The sequence below is a fragment of the Drosophila bipectinata genome, chromosome 2L (assembly GCF_030179905.1).
Source record: "Drosophila bipectinata strain 14024-0381.07 chromosome 2L, DbipHiC1v2, whole genome shotgun sequence".
NCBI lineage: Eukaryota > Metazoa > Arthropoda > Insecta > Diptera > Drosophilidae > Drosophila > Drosophila bipectinata.
The window spans coordinates 19,030,727-19,042,263 of NC_091736.1; the positions used below are offsets into that span (position 1 = coordinate 19,030,727).

Here is an 11,537-nt window from a genome sequence, read left to right on the forward strand (position 1 = left end):
GTCAATCAATTGTAAATTTTTAATGAGTTTTCATTCTGCATTGACCCAAAATCGACTGACAGAGCTGACTGACCACTGGGGATGCGGTCAGTCCTTCTCTGCTCCTCCCCCTTGCCCCACTGTGCCTTTTCTGCTGCTGCTTCTGACTAAGCAATTTGTCACACTAATTAGCTGCTGTTGCTGCTGCGGTTGCCCGCTAGATGGCGTGGCGTCAGCCCATGTCAAAATATTGCGCATACGACACGTTAGCGATAATCCTGGTTGGCTTCTCTTTTGGATGTCAGGTAAGGCAATTGTTCGTCACACAAGTCAATGAAACGATTGGCATAGACATAATTGTAATTGCTGATTACAAGGTATCCCTGTAGTCGCTAGTGACTTTCCTTCCACCAGTTTTGGCTTCACTTGAGCTGCAATAATTTTACACAAAATATTTCCGCAACATATCGTCGATGGCAGGTCCTTTCCTATTCCTTGCCATCCCGAGGAACTCTTGGGAGCTGTCCTCGGGCAATTTGCTTCAGCTTTTACTGCTACTGCATTTCACTTGACTTCACGTCCTCATCCAGCTGCAACTTATCATTTTATAAGCGTTTGTTTTTCTTGTTGCTTCTGTTTTTGTTTTCTGCTCGAAATGTTTTTGCTTGGCCCGAGTGTTTTTTTTGGCTGCGCAGTATAACATAATATTTTGTTGCATTTTGTTTGCTCACCCCGCACCGCTTCAAGTCCCCACTCCTGCCCACCGCCAAGGAGCACTTAAGGCGACAGATACTTTAAAGTGTTCCAGACTATCTCTTAGTGTTCTAGAAGTTGCAAACGCTCCTTCAAGAGCTGGCACACACAGAATAGAATTAATGCAAAATTATGTGCCACGTATACTAATTTTAATAAGGCGTGGGCCATTCCAGTCCGACTGGCCCTTTCTGGCCTACGATTTACGAGCACTTGCACTTGGCCGCAATCCTTTCATAACATTTGGCGACCGTTTTATTGCCCTGTTTGGGGCGAGAAAAAAAAAGGCCAAATACCGCTTGGCGCATTAAAATGTTGCCAAGTCTCCGCCTACGAAGGCCACTAGCCAAAAATAGGAGGCCACATTTTAATGAAAACATATTTAAAATGTATTTTATGAAAACCTATGTTCCATTAATATTCCTCTTCCTATGATTAAACATGTGCGAAATAATTCAGAGCCGAAATATCCCTTGAATTGTAGCACATATTTTTTTAAGTGCAACTGTTGTTATTCAAGCTGAAATTTATATTAGGCCAACAAAGTCCTACGGAAAAGGGCATGGGTGAAAGGGGCCGGGCTGCCTTTGGCGTTGGCGCCTGCTCTCAAGTGCTCATAAATTCACGAAAATTTCACAGCCTCCGACGGACGAACAAAATAAAAAGCGACGACAAGGGTCCAAGGTAGGGGTAGCGTCAGCTGTTGCAGTCCTTGGGCAGACTATTGGCCCTCCGCACCACCCATCACCACCATCCACCCACACGGTCCCTCCTTTTCAAAACCAGACACACTCGACTTTGGTTTGGCAACATCGGAATGTCCAGTTAAAGAATTGCCACTTTACAGTCGTAAGGAGCACATAAGCCGGACAAATAAAAACCCTTTCCATGGCCAGACCCTAGAGGTTGATCCGGCCATTGCTGAGGTTCCGCTGGCCTCCGGAGCTCCGGAGCGGTGCAATCAGTCGCAGACCCGGATTGGATGTCATAAAAATGGATGCCAAAAGTGAGCAATGGGGGAGGGCGGCACTTAAACCGGCGAGAGCAGTTCTCCGTCATCATTACGGCATCCAATTTGTACTCAATAAAAGCGCCAACTCAACCATTATGATGAGAACGATGGAATGTCCTGGCAGTGAGTCCTGGCAATTGTTTTCCGTCAAGCTAACATGAAGCGGGACAAGCGAATCCATCGAAGGATGCAGCAATTTTCAAACCTCGAGGGATTCGCCTCCTTCCTCTTCGCTGGCGGTCGTGTCCGTCCTGGAATGTCCAGCTCCGAGGTCCTGTGCATGTGAAGTGCTGTGATTTATAAGCGCTTTGCCGGCGATAACAGAAGTGGGCGGTCAGGCCACGCCCACAGCCAAACAATGGCAAAAAGGATGCTGCACACATGCAAATTCCACTGGCCGATGTCCCAATACCAAACCCTTCTGGCATCGCCTCCTGTTCTGTCCCTCCTGACCGCCATCTTCTTTCAATTTTCTTTGTACGGTTTTGTGGTCGCTTGGCTTTCCGGCAAATTTTTATCTCAAGTTCGGGGGCCGTTGACAATAAAAATGGCAATAGGACATGGCGAGGCCATCGCAACCGCACGAATGCCAGGCCTCACCGTCCTCTCCGCTCTTGGCCCATATCATTAATTTTGCACAAAAGGACAAAATGTTCTTTGCCAAGTGCAGAGGAGTCGTAGGAGCGAGCCGGAGATCTGGTCGGACCAGAAAATAAATAAGGCAAGCTGCCGGACTTTGTTGTGCATTGGAAGCTCTGCGGTTGGGACTGCTCTTGTCCTGCACTGCGCGAAAAAGTCAAAAATATTTTATATTCATATTTAGAGTGATTGGACCTACGCCTTTATTTCTCAATCTTTACTTATCATTTAAAAATATTACCTTAGAGACCCTACCCAATAAATTATGAAATTTTAAATGACAGTGTGTTCAGACTTGGAGATGAGGTGGAATTGAGGTCAACCTAAGAACGGAGGCTGCACCACGTTCGACATTTGGCCGGTCCCATGCTGCGTGGGGTTTTGCCAAATTGAAATTGTTTGGCTAAAACAACAGAGCAAAAAACAACAATCATAAAGGTTATATACTATGTTTTAAAGCATACAGTAAAACTATACCATTAATACAGACTATTTCATAAAACAAAACTATTCTTTAATATAGTATCTATAAGAATGTTTTTTTGTTATAAGTTGATAACAACTGAAAAGAAATATATAATAAACATTTCATTTCACATTTTAAAAGAAACAAAGAATTGTTATTGGCGATTTGAATTAAAAGCTTTCGAACGGCCTTGAAAGCTCTTCTGCAGAGCTGCCATCTGGTTGCTAAAAAATAGAAAGGTCGGGGATGAAAGTTTCAACTAGAAGGCTCCCACCTTGTCGGAATAATATCGTCAGTTGAGGCAAGCTTTGAAATCGAAATCAATTTGAATACAAACCGAGAGATACCTAAAATGTATATTTTTTTAGGATCGGACTTGTAGCAGCCACAAAAACGATTCAACATGTCAAACGAAAAATCTTCGATCTCCAAGAGCCGAGGCTCGAGGCCCTCGCGACGCTCGAGCAAAAAAAACTTTTGCTGCATTTCAAAAGAGTGTACGACTTTAAAACAATGAGTTTTGAGTTTTCTAAATCTTCTTCCCTATAGATTACAGCGAATTCTCCAACATGGTGGACACGTTGCACATCACTCCTCGAATGATGATTCACAAAAAGGGCTTCAAAGTCAACAACACCTACGGACTCACCCTGAGCATCAGAAACAACGGATTGGTAAGGCAATGATTACAGATTGGAATAAATAAATAGTAATCTCCCTTAAGTTCCAGCGGTTTCTAAAACTTTCCACTGATAGTCCAGAAGATACGTCTATCAGCATTCCGGAAATGGAGCTGCATCGTTACCTGGAAACCGACGAGGTGATGGAAGTGAAGATCTGGATTAGAAGCAACACCAAGCGTGACATTAACCGGCGTCGCCACATTTTTATCGAGGCTTTCCACCCAAACATTATCTTTCAAGTGCCCATTATCGGTAGCCACACTAAATAGCCTTTAGACCATTAAGTTTTAAGCTTTTATTGCAGTTTTGGACAAACTTAAGGATCCATCGGTCTGCGACTCTATAACCTTCCCCAGCTGTGTGCCTGGAAACAAAACCCACTATGAAATGATCGTGTACAATCCCACCAGAGATCGCATTCGAGTGCGGTATAGAAAGTAAGTAATTACTTGAGGGATTCTACAATAACCCAAATGTATTTATCTTTCAATACTTTTTACAGCACCAACCGTGGTCTGGAGATCAGCACCAACAACAAGGATGTTCTGCCGCCAGAGGACTACGTGAAACTGTTTCTGGTAATCCAGCCAAAGAAGCTGCAAGTCTACAAGGGCTTCTTCAACATCAAGTTCGGAGTGAGTAGGTATCTCAATGTGGGTATTCTCCTCCAGTCCGGATTAACCAGCGATGTGTTCTTTAGTGCCCCCCAAGCCAGTGATGTTCCAGTTTACCCCCAAATCGATAGGAGTACACCTGAGCCTAGGAAAGCTGGAATTTGGACAGGCGAGGTTCTCGAGAGAGGAGATGCGAACCATCGTTGTATGCAACGAAACTCTTCACGAGGTGTTCGTTAGCGGGGATTTCTATAAGGATCCCAAATTGGACACAGGTGCAGAGTCCTCGACTAGTGGCTATGATAATGATAGTGGCATGCAAAACAAGATCATTGAAGAAGCAATCAGCATGCGCAGCATCCTTCTCTTCGACTTCGAGGATGACTCCGATATCTCACAGGTGCTCTATCACCCAGGAGCGAACAAACACTTTGATTTTATCGTGCCAAACCGAATCTCGGGCCTTGGAGTTGGGGAAATCAAGCTCATCTTCCGACCCCATTACGATCCAAACGATCCCTTTCCAGACGACCTGGAGCCTCCATACTTCCAGCGCACGCGGATCAACTTTTGCGTAAGCGACGCGGAGGACTGCATCGAAACCCACTTTGTTGTGGTGTCCGGCGAAATCGGTGGCATTGAGGTGGAGACTCATCCGAAGGTGATCGATTTCCGGAAGGTGTATCTCGGCGAAGAGCACTGCGCTCAAATTAAGATCCTCAACGTGGACGGTAAGTGGCATATTTTAAAGAAGTATAACGATCGCTCTTTTTAGCTGTGCCCGCACGGGTGGTATACAAGGACTGCCTGGAGCCGGATCTGGCCGGAATAAGGATCACACCCACGGAGGGCTATCTCCTGGATCCGTGCACTCGTGGTGTCTTTCATTTGTCGTTCTATTCGCTTTTTCCCAATCGATTCTCGATGACGTTGCGCTTCAAGGTGGAGAACGGAGCCCACTACAAGATTACATTGAAGTAATTCATGTCTCCCAATTAATCACCCATCCCACTATCATCCACTGTTCTCTCTTCCCAGGGGCACTGGGCAGCAGGTACAGCTGCGCACCTTCCCGCAATTGGTGGAGTTCGGCAGTATCCCGGTGGCCGTGCCGCAGAAGCGATACATGCTTCTGATGAATCCTCTGGCGGTGCCCATCACGCTACAGGTGAAGCCCACCGACGACGGAGAGGAGACGCCGCTGGTGCTAAACATCCGCGACTCCACTGAGATGCTGCCCATCACGATTCGCGATCCCATCCGTCACCTACAAAGAGTCCACGAGGACCTCCAACGACAAACGAAAGAGCCGCACGAGAAAATCCAGCTTACGGAAGATGTTCCCGAATCTTTGTCCGTAAAGTCCTTCCAGACGAACGACTCCATCTACAGCATGGAGTTTGAAGAAGATGTGATGGGTAAGATTTCATATAAAGTGGTTTGCAATCTTGATTTTTAACACGATTGTACCTAGAGCCCATTCCCCAAATGGCCGCCCAGCTGCTGACTCACTTGAAAAAGCAAAAGATCTTCGACAAGTCGGAGACCGACCGCCGCGTCATCCAGGAGGCACTGATGGGCTTAATGAACACCAAGTACTTTTCCGTGTTCACCAAGCACAATAATTACATATTCATGGACTGGAACGCGATTCCGAGTGACCCACGAGAGATATACTGCGACAACGAGATCATCTATCTGCGACCTAACACAGGACGCAGCATCACCATCCTGCTGATTCCGAACAAGGTCGGCTACCACCACCGCTCCCTCTCCGTGCGCATCTGTCCCGCCCTTCCGCCGCAGGGCAATGCCGAGTCCAGTGACGACCATCCTGTGGTAAAGGCGCTAGTCAAGTCGGAGTTCCTTTGCTCCAAGCTCTGGTTCGAATACAATTGCATCGCCCCCGACATACAGTGGAACAACTTGGTGGACCTTTCGTCTCGGACCATCTATGCCGGAGAGGACTACGCTTTTGACATGAACTTCTCCAATCGTTCCACAGTCGGTGGATTCATCCACTTCGATGTCATTGTAAGTTCTCATTTCTTCCAAAACCACCATTCCTTCATCAACCTTCGACTCCGATCAGCCCACTGACATGACCTTCCGCGACGGCACCTGGAAGTTCTACATTGACGCCCAGGCAGATGTCACGGCCAAATGCGCGGTCACGTTTCGCTCACTGGGCACAGCCCGCCTCTCGGGCCTGATCAAGATCGTGGGGGCCTGTCGCCCGTACCCCTTCCATCTCTTTGCCAACGTGCTGCCGACGGAGATACGGATCTCGCCGATGTACGTCCACTGCCGGCTCAATGTCTACGAGGAGAGTGAAGTGCACTTCTACATCGATAACTACACACCCACCCATACCAAGCTAAGCATGAAGCTGGTGAGTTGGAAGGACATATTCTGTCAATTATTGGTAAATAATATTTCCAAAACCCACAGAAGGACACATCGTTCCAATACCTGACCCTAAGGGGTGGGGCGCTAGCACCCACTGGCCAGAGTATGTACACCACGCTGAAGTCGCTATTCACTGATCCGGATCTGTACCAAAACACACTGTACGTCGACCTGCAATTCGACCACGTCATGATGCTGCCCATAACCTTCTTGGTGGAGGGGGTTCCCCTGTACTTTGAGCCCAACATCCGCGAGGGCTTCGACTTCGGCCAGCTGTACACTGACACTCTGCCGCAGTTCCAGGACGGTATCTACAATCATCGTTTCCCGGTGCGGGTCATCAACAAAGGCCGCCGTGCCTACCGCGTGGTGATCATCCGGCTGAGCAGCATCGGTCCGGAGACCTCCCACTGCGCTTTGCACGCCCTCACGTCGCGCTTCGACATGGACCCCAAGAATCTGTACCTGCCTCCCAACTGCGAGGAAAGACTGGACCTCCTGGCCAGCTCATATGTCGAGGGACGGTGCATCGGCGACTTCCTGCTGCAAGTCATCGACCAAAAGTACCCGCAACGCAAGCACATTATCCGGGTCAGGGTCACTGCCAAGTTCGTCGACGCCCAGCTCACGTGGAGTCCCAAGCAGGTAAGTTCCTGGAGAACGTTTTCCAAGGATAACCCTAAGAAACCTTCTATTTTCAGGTCAACTTCGATTACAAGCACTGCGAGCCTCTGAGGGACCGAGCCTACGTTGAAACACCCGTCCTTATTAATCCGTGTTTTTTGCCCATTGACCAGGTGATTCTTCAGGTGACCGGCCCCTTCAAAATCAAGGAGCTGTACGAGGATAGCTTCGAGAAGGAGATTATGATAAAGATGAGTGGCAACGAGCGGAAGGAGATATTTGTCGCCCTTAATCGAGGGGCAATGAAGAAGCTCTTCTGCCGTCAAATCGAGGGAAGAATTAACGTGTTCGCGTTGGGGAAGCAGCTCCGACCCCTGTCCCTACGGGTAGCTATCCTAGTGCCAGATGTGGTCATCCTGCAACCGGAAGTCGTACTTTTCGATCGAGGATCTCCGTACGACAGCAACGTACATCTTGTGAATCAAGGCTGCCTGCCAGCGGAGTTCAAATGGAAGAGGCTGGAATCCAGCGAGGTCTTCATAGGAGACAAGGACGATCCAGGTGGCATTGTAGCCGATCTCCTTTCCGAGATTCTCCGCATGCTGGAATACGACTTTAGCTGCTCCGAAGAGTCGAATATGACTCAGAGGTATCAGGAATGCCGCTGCCAATTTCGGCGTGAAGTGGAAAACAGCGATATGATTCTGGAAATTCTGGACGAGGTTATCAACGACCTCGAGCTGAAAAATCGTCCTCTTCTCTACCCCGCCGACGAAGGTGTGGAGGAGGACGCTGATCAGAGCTCCTCGAGTATGGTGCGTGAAACCATCAACGATATTCTGGCTAGGTTGCACATCGAGTCCAGTGACAAGTGGTCGGAGCCGTCAACCGAGTACTGCTTCGCCAATCGCTACATCTACTTCCACGAGAAGTCAGGAACGGTGGAGATCCCGGACGCCCAGACAACTGATCTGGCGTGCAAGCTCCACCTGCCGCACATCCGGCGAAACTTTGAGATGCGGGCCGTCTTTGAGCTGTCGGTGCTCGGGGGACGGAGTCAACGATTTTCCGTCGTCCTGGTGAATCTGGGGCAGAAGATCAAGTTCTACAAGGACAGCACCTACATGGGCATTAAGGTGATTTATCCCACTCTCTTAAGTTGAATTTTAAATAATATTATCTTCCATTCAGCCCTGGTATGAGACCTTCGATGCGGTGGTCAAAGTCATAAACATTACGAAGTACCCGCTCCAGTTGGTCGTCGTAGAGGTGAAGCCTCAGCCGGCCAAGCTAGTTAGTTCCCGCAAAGTAGCAGGGGAAGCGCTCCCAGAGAAACGCCTCGTGGAGGGCTTTAGCAAGCTTATATCCAGCGACCTGATTAACTTGGGCCCCCTCGAAACAGATCAGATCCGGGTGAAGGGCATCCTCGGATTCAGCGAAAGCTTCCGGCACTCGTACGGAACGGTGATCAACAACAGCGATTCCAAATACTTCTGGCTAAAGGGGCAAGGCGTGATGCCTATTCTAGAAATGACTTCGGTGCTCCCCGTCGTTCCAATGGAACCCTGCGATGTGGAGGAGGAGTATAGGTTGTTGCAACGCATCTACTACTACGAGATCTTCCGCACCATCACTGAGTTGGATGAGGAGCCACAGCACATCGGCGAAGAGGAGGGCCAGCAGGAAGATCTCGGTCACTCTGTCTCCGAAGACTTTACTCTGCTCTCCTCCAGTGACGAGGACATGCCCTCCGAGCGGCAGGCCCAGCACGACCTCCACCTCTTCCGTATGGTTCGCACCTACGTGATGGTGAACAACAACCAAGAGCTGCCCCACGCCACGGTTCTGCGGCAGCTGATCCTTGCCGAGCGGTATATGCAACGCCTCCGCTTCAAGCCCGAGCTGTACAGCCTCCACCAGCAGGTGTACCACAGCTACCAGAAGTTGCACAAGGTTCAGGGCTATAAGCCTCCTGCGATGGTCAAGCACTTCACCGTGCAGCCCATTCCCTGTGACCAGCAGAGCTACGTTCTGGAACTGGGTCCCCTCATGTGGAACACGTTGCGGAAGTTCGAGATCAAGCTTCACTTCTTTGGTCCCGGGAAACTTATAGCCGCCGCTCGGACAGCCGTAAGGATTCCCGGATTGTACGTGGACTTTAACGTAGCCGAAGCACAGCAGTGAGTACAAATGTTTTCAGAAAATACTCCCAATATTTTTTATTTTTTAAGAGCTATAAGACAGTTTTAATATACGAATATTTAAGATTTTATTTTGTTTCTAATAGAACCTTACGATCCTTCAATATTTTATTTTAATTACATATCAACTTAAAACATTAATCTCTTTTATAAATTTAAATTAATTTATTTTCACACATTTTCAAAAGCTTGGACAAGAAGTTTTCATTTTGGGCGGAGCAGTGCAAGGCCCTGGAGTACTTCAAGGACAAGTACCGCAACATGTTCGAGCGCCTGATGGACGCAGAGGATCCGAAGCTGAAGCATTCGCACTCCTTTGACCTGGACAGCTTGGTGAAGCACCAACGGGACCTGACGCCGAAGGACCGACGCCTCATCGAGGAGTACTACAACAGCCTGAATCCATCCGTGTATCCGGACCACAAGCACCACTTCACCCTGGCCAAAGTTTACTCCGGCTGCCTTTCAAACTACTCGGGGGTGGATGTGACCTTGGTGGGATTCTTTAAGCCTGAGGAGCGCTTCTTCGCGAAGAACCAGTTGGTGGAGGACTACATTTACATCGATGTGAGCATCATAATTCTAGTGGAAGTTCCTGCCAAACTTAATAACTTTTTATTCCCCACAGCTTCACATGGGTCCGACTCTGCCCATCCTAATGAGAGGCGTCCTCACGTCCTAGACAAATTCTGTATCTTATATGCATTTATTGTGGGATGTTGGGGAGCATGGGGAGTTGGGATTCACTTATGTGCAGTAATAAAGCGTTTTCTCCCTCGGTGGAGGGTTTCCATCAGCAGTACATGTTTAGCTGGCGGAAGAAGTAGTGGAAGATGAGTAGCACCAGAAATGAACTGGTCACAGGGAGGCCTGCCGCCTTGATCCATCCCCAGATGTTGAAGTCGTCCGGATAGAACTCGAAGGGCTCCGTGGGCATCTCGCCGCAGTTGGAAATCACCACCGGTTCCACAGGGAAGTCATCCGTATCCGTTTTCACCTATGAGAAGGGCGGGAGAAAGGAGAAGTTAATTAAATAATATTTTTAAAAAGATAAAATAAAAAAATAAAAACAAAGAAAGTATAAGCAACACTACTTACATCCTCGATGGCATAAATAGTATCCATTCCCTCCAGCACTTTGCCAAAGACAGTGTGCTTCCCATCCAGCCACTTTGCGCCCACGGTGGTCACATAGAACTGGCAGCCATTTGTGTTGGGCCCTCGATTAGCCATCCCCAGGTACCCCGGCCTGTTGTGCTCCACCGCCAGGCCCTTGTCCTCGTCCGGAAAATAGTCCCCGTATATGCTGATAGACCCGGTTCCATCGCCATTGAGAATGTCGCCGCCCTGGACGAGGAAGCGGTCAACAATGCGGTGGAAGCGGGCGCCCACGTAGGTAGTTCCATTGATGCCGCGCAGACAGATGTGTCGGAAATTGGCCACCGTCTTGGGGGCCAGTTTTCCGAAGAGTCCGAACGTGATCCTGCCCACCGGCTTCTTGTTGTGCTTCACGTCCATGTAGATCCGCGACGTTACGGTGAAGCTCAGTCCGCTGACGGCGGCCAGCAGGCAGGAGGTGAGCATCAGGGTGAGCAACTTCATGGTATCCGGACTCGGCGCGCTGATGAAATACACGAAACTAAATGCGGACGCCGTGGAAATCGAATTCTGGGTCGCGGTTCCGAAAGGGAAGCCCCGCAAGTACTGGGCTAAGAGCAAGTACTATGATGGCATACCATCGGGGCGCATTGATTTTCGATGCTCTGCCATGGGGCTTTTGGGTTTTTCAAAGCAATTGGTAACACTCTTATGTTATTAAAATTTGCAGTAAAAAATATGATTTTATTATATAATTAATAACGTAAGCTAAACCTAATCAAAGTTTTCTCTTAAACTGTATTTACAAAAGTTAATAATTCCTAACTTGATTAAGTTTGCTTTTTTGGGTCCTGGGTCTTTAATCTTTTTGCGAATACTTTAATGCCTCATATATGTATGAATGGCCAACCATAGAATATGTATATTGTTCACAATATCCAAAATAATGTTCAATAATAAGTAAGCGATCCACTCGATAGAGGTCTGCTTGAACATAAATACATATATGGCCTCATACATATATGCACCAGTTCCTTGTTACAATTTTTGTGATTTTTA

General features: G+C 48.1%; 2 protein-coding genes across 2 annotated transcripts; one reads left to right on the plus strand and one right to left on the minus strand.

The window, feature by feature from the left end:
• The first annotated feature begins 3,163 nt into the window (after window positions 1-3,163).
• On the plus strand, window positions 3,164-10,367 carry LOC108123722 (uncharacterized). The gene is made up of 15 exons (XM_017239006.3): window positions 3,164-3,346; window positions 3,399-3,523; window positions 3,574-3,784; window positions 3,837-3,969; window positions 4,035-4,171; window positions 4,233-4,877; window positions 4,922-5,123; window positions 5,185-5,564; window positions 5,621-6,180; window positions 6,239-6,538; window positions 6,598-7,200; window positions 7,257-8,315; window positions 8,371-9,359; window positions 9,569-9,947; window positions 10,009-10,367. The coding sequence occupies exons 1-15, from the start codon at window positions 3,253-3,255 to the stop codon at window positions 10,060-10,062; spliced, it is 5,871 nt and encodes a 1,956-aa protein (XP_017094495.3). The 5' UTR covers window positions 3,164-3,252; the 3' UTR covers window positions 10,063-10,367.
• Window positions 10,068-11,407, minus strand: ninaA (neither inactivation nor afterpotential A). The gene is made up of 2 exons (XM_017239014.3): window positions 10,479-11,407; window positions 10,068-10,377 (listed from the first exon to the last, which is right to left on the minus strand). The coding sequence occupies exons 1-2, from the start codon at window positions 10,980-10,982 to the stop codon at window positions 10,174-10,176; spliced, it is 708 nt and encodes a 235-aa protein (XP_017094503.2). The 5' UTR covers window positions 10,983-11,407; the 3' UTR covers window positions 10,068-10,173.
• Between the last annotated feature and the right edge of the window lie 130 nt (window positions 11,408-11,537).

Coding starts and splice junctions, on each gene's coding strand:
- ninaA (XM_017239014.3), bottom strand. CDS start 10,982: ATGAAGTTGCTCACCCTGATGCTCACCTCCTGCCTGCTGGCCGCCGTC. Junction 10,378..10,478: donor CTATTTATGCCATCGAGGAT/GTAAGTAGTGTT, acceptor CCCTTCTCATAG/GTGAAAACGGATACGGATGA.
- LOC108123722 (XM_017239006.3), top strand. CDS start 3,253: ATGTCAAACGAAAAATCTTCGATCTCCAAGAGCCGAGGCTCGAGGCCC. Junction 5,565..5,620: donor GTTTGAAGAAGATGTGATGG/GTAAGATTTCAT, acceptor GATTGTACCTAG/AGCCCATTCCCCAAATGGCC. Junction 7,201..7,256: donor TCACGTGGAGTCCCAAGCAG/GTAAGTTCCTGG, acceptor TTCTATTTTCAG/GTCAACTTCGATTACAAGCA.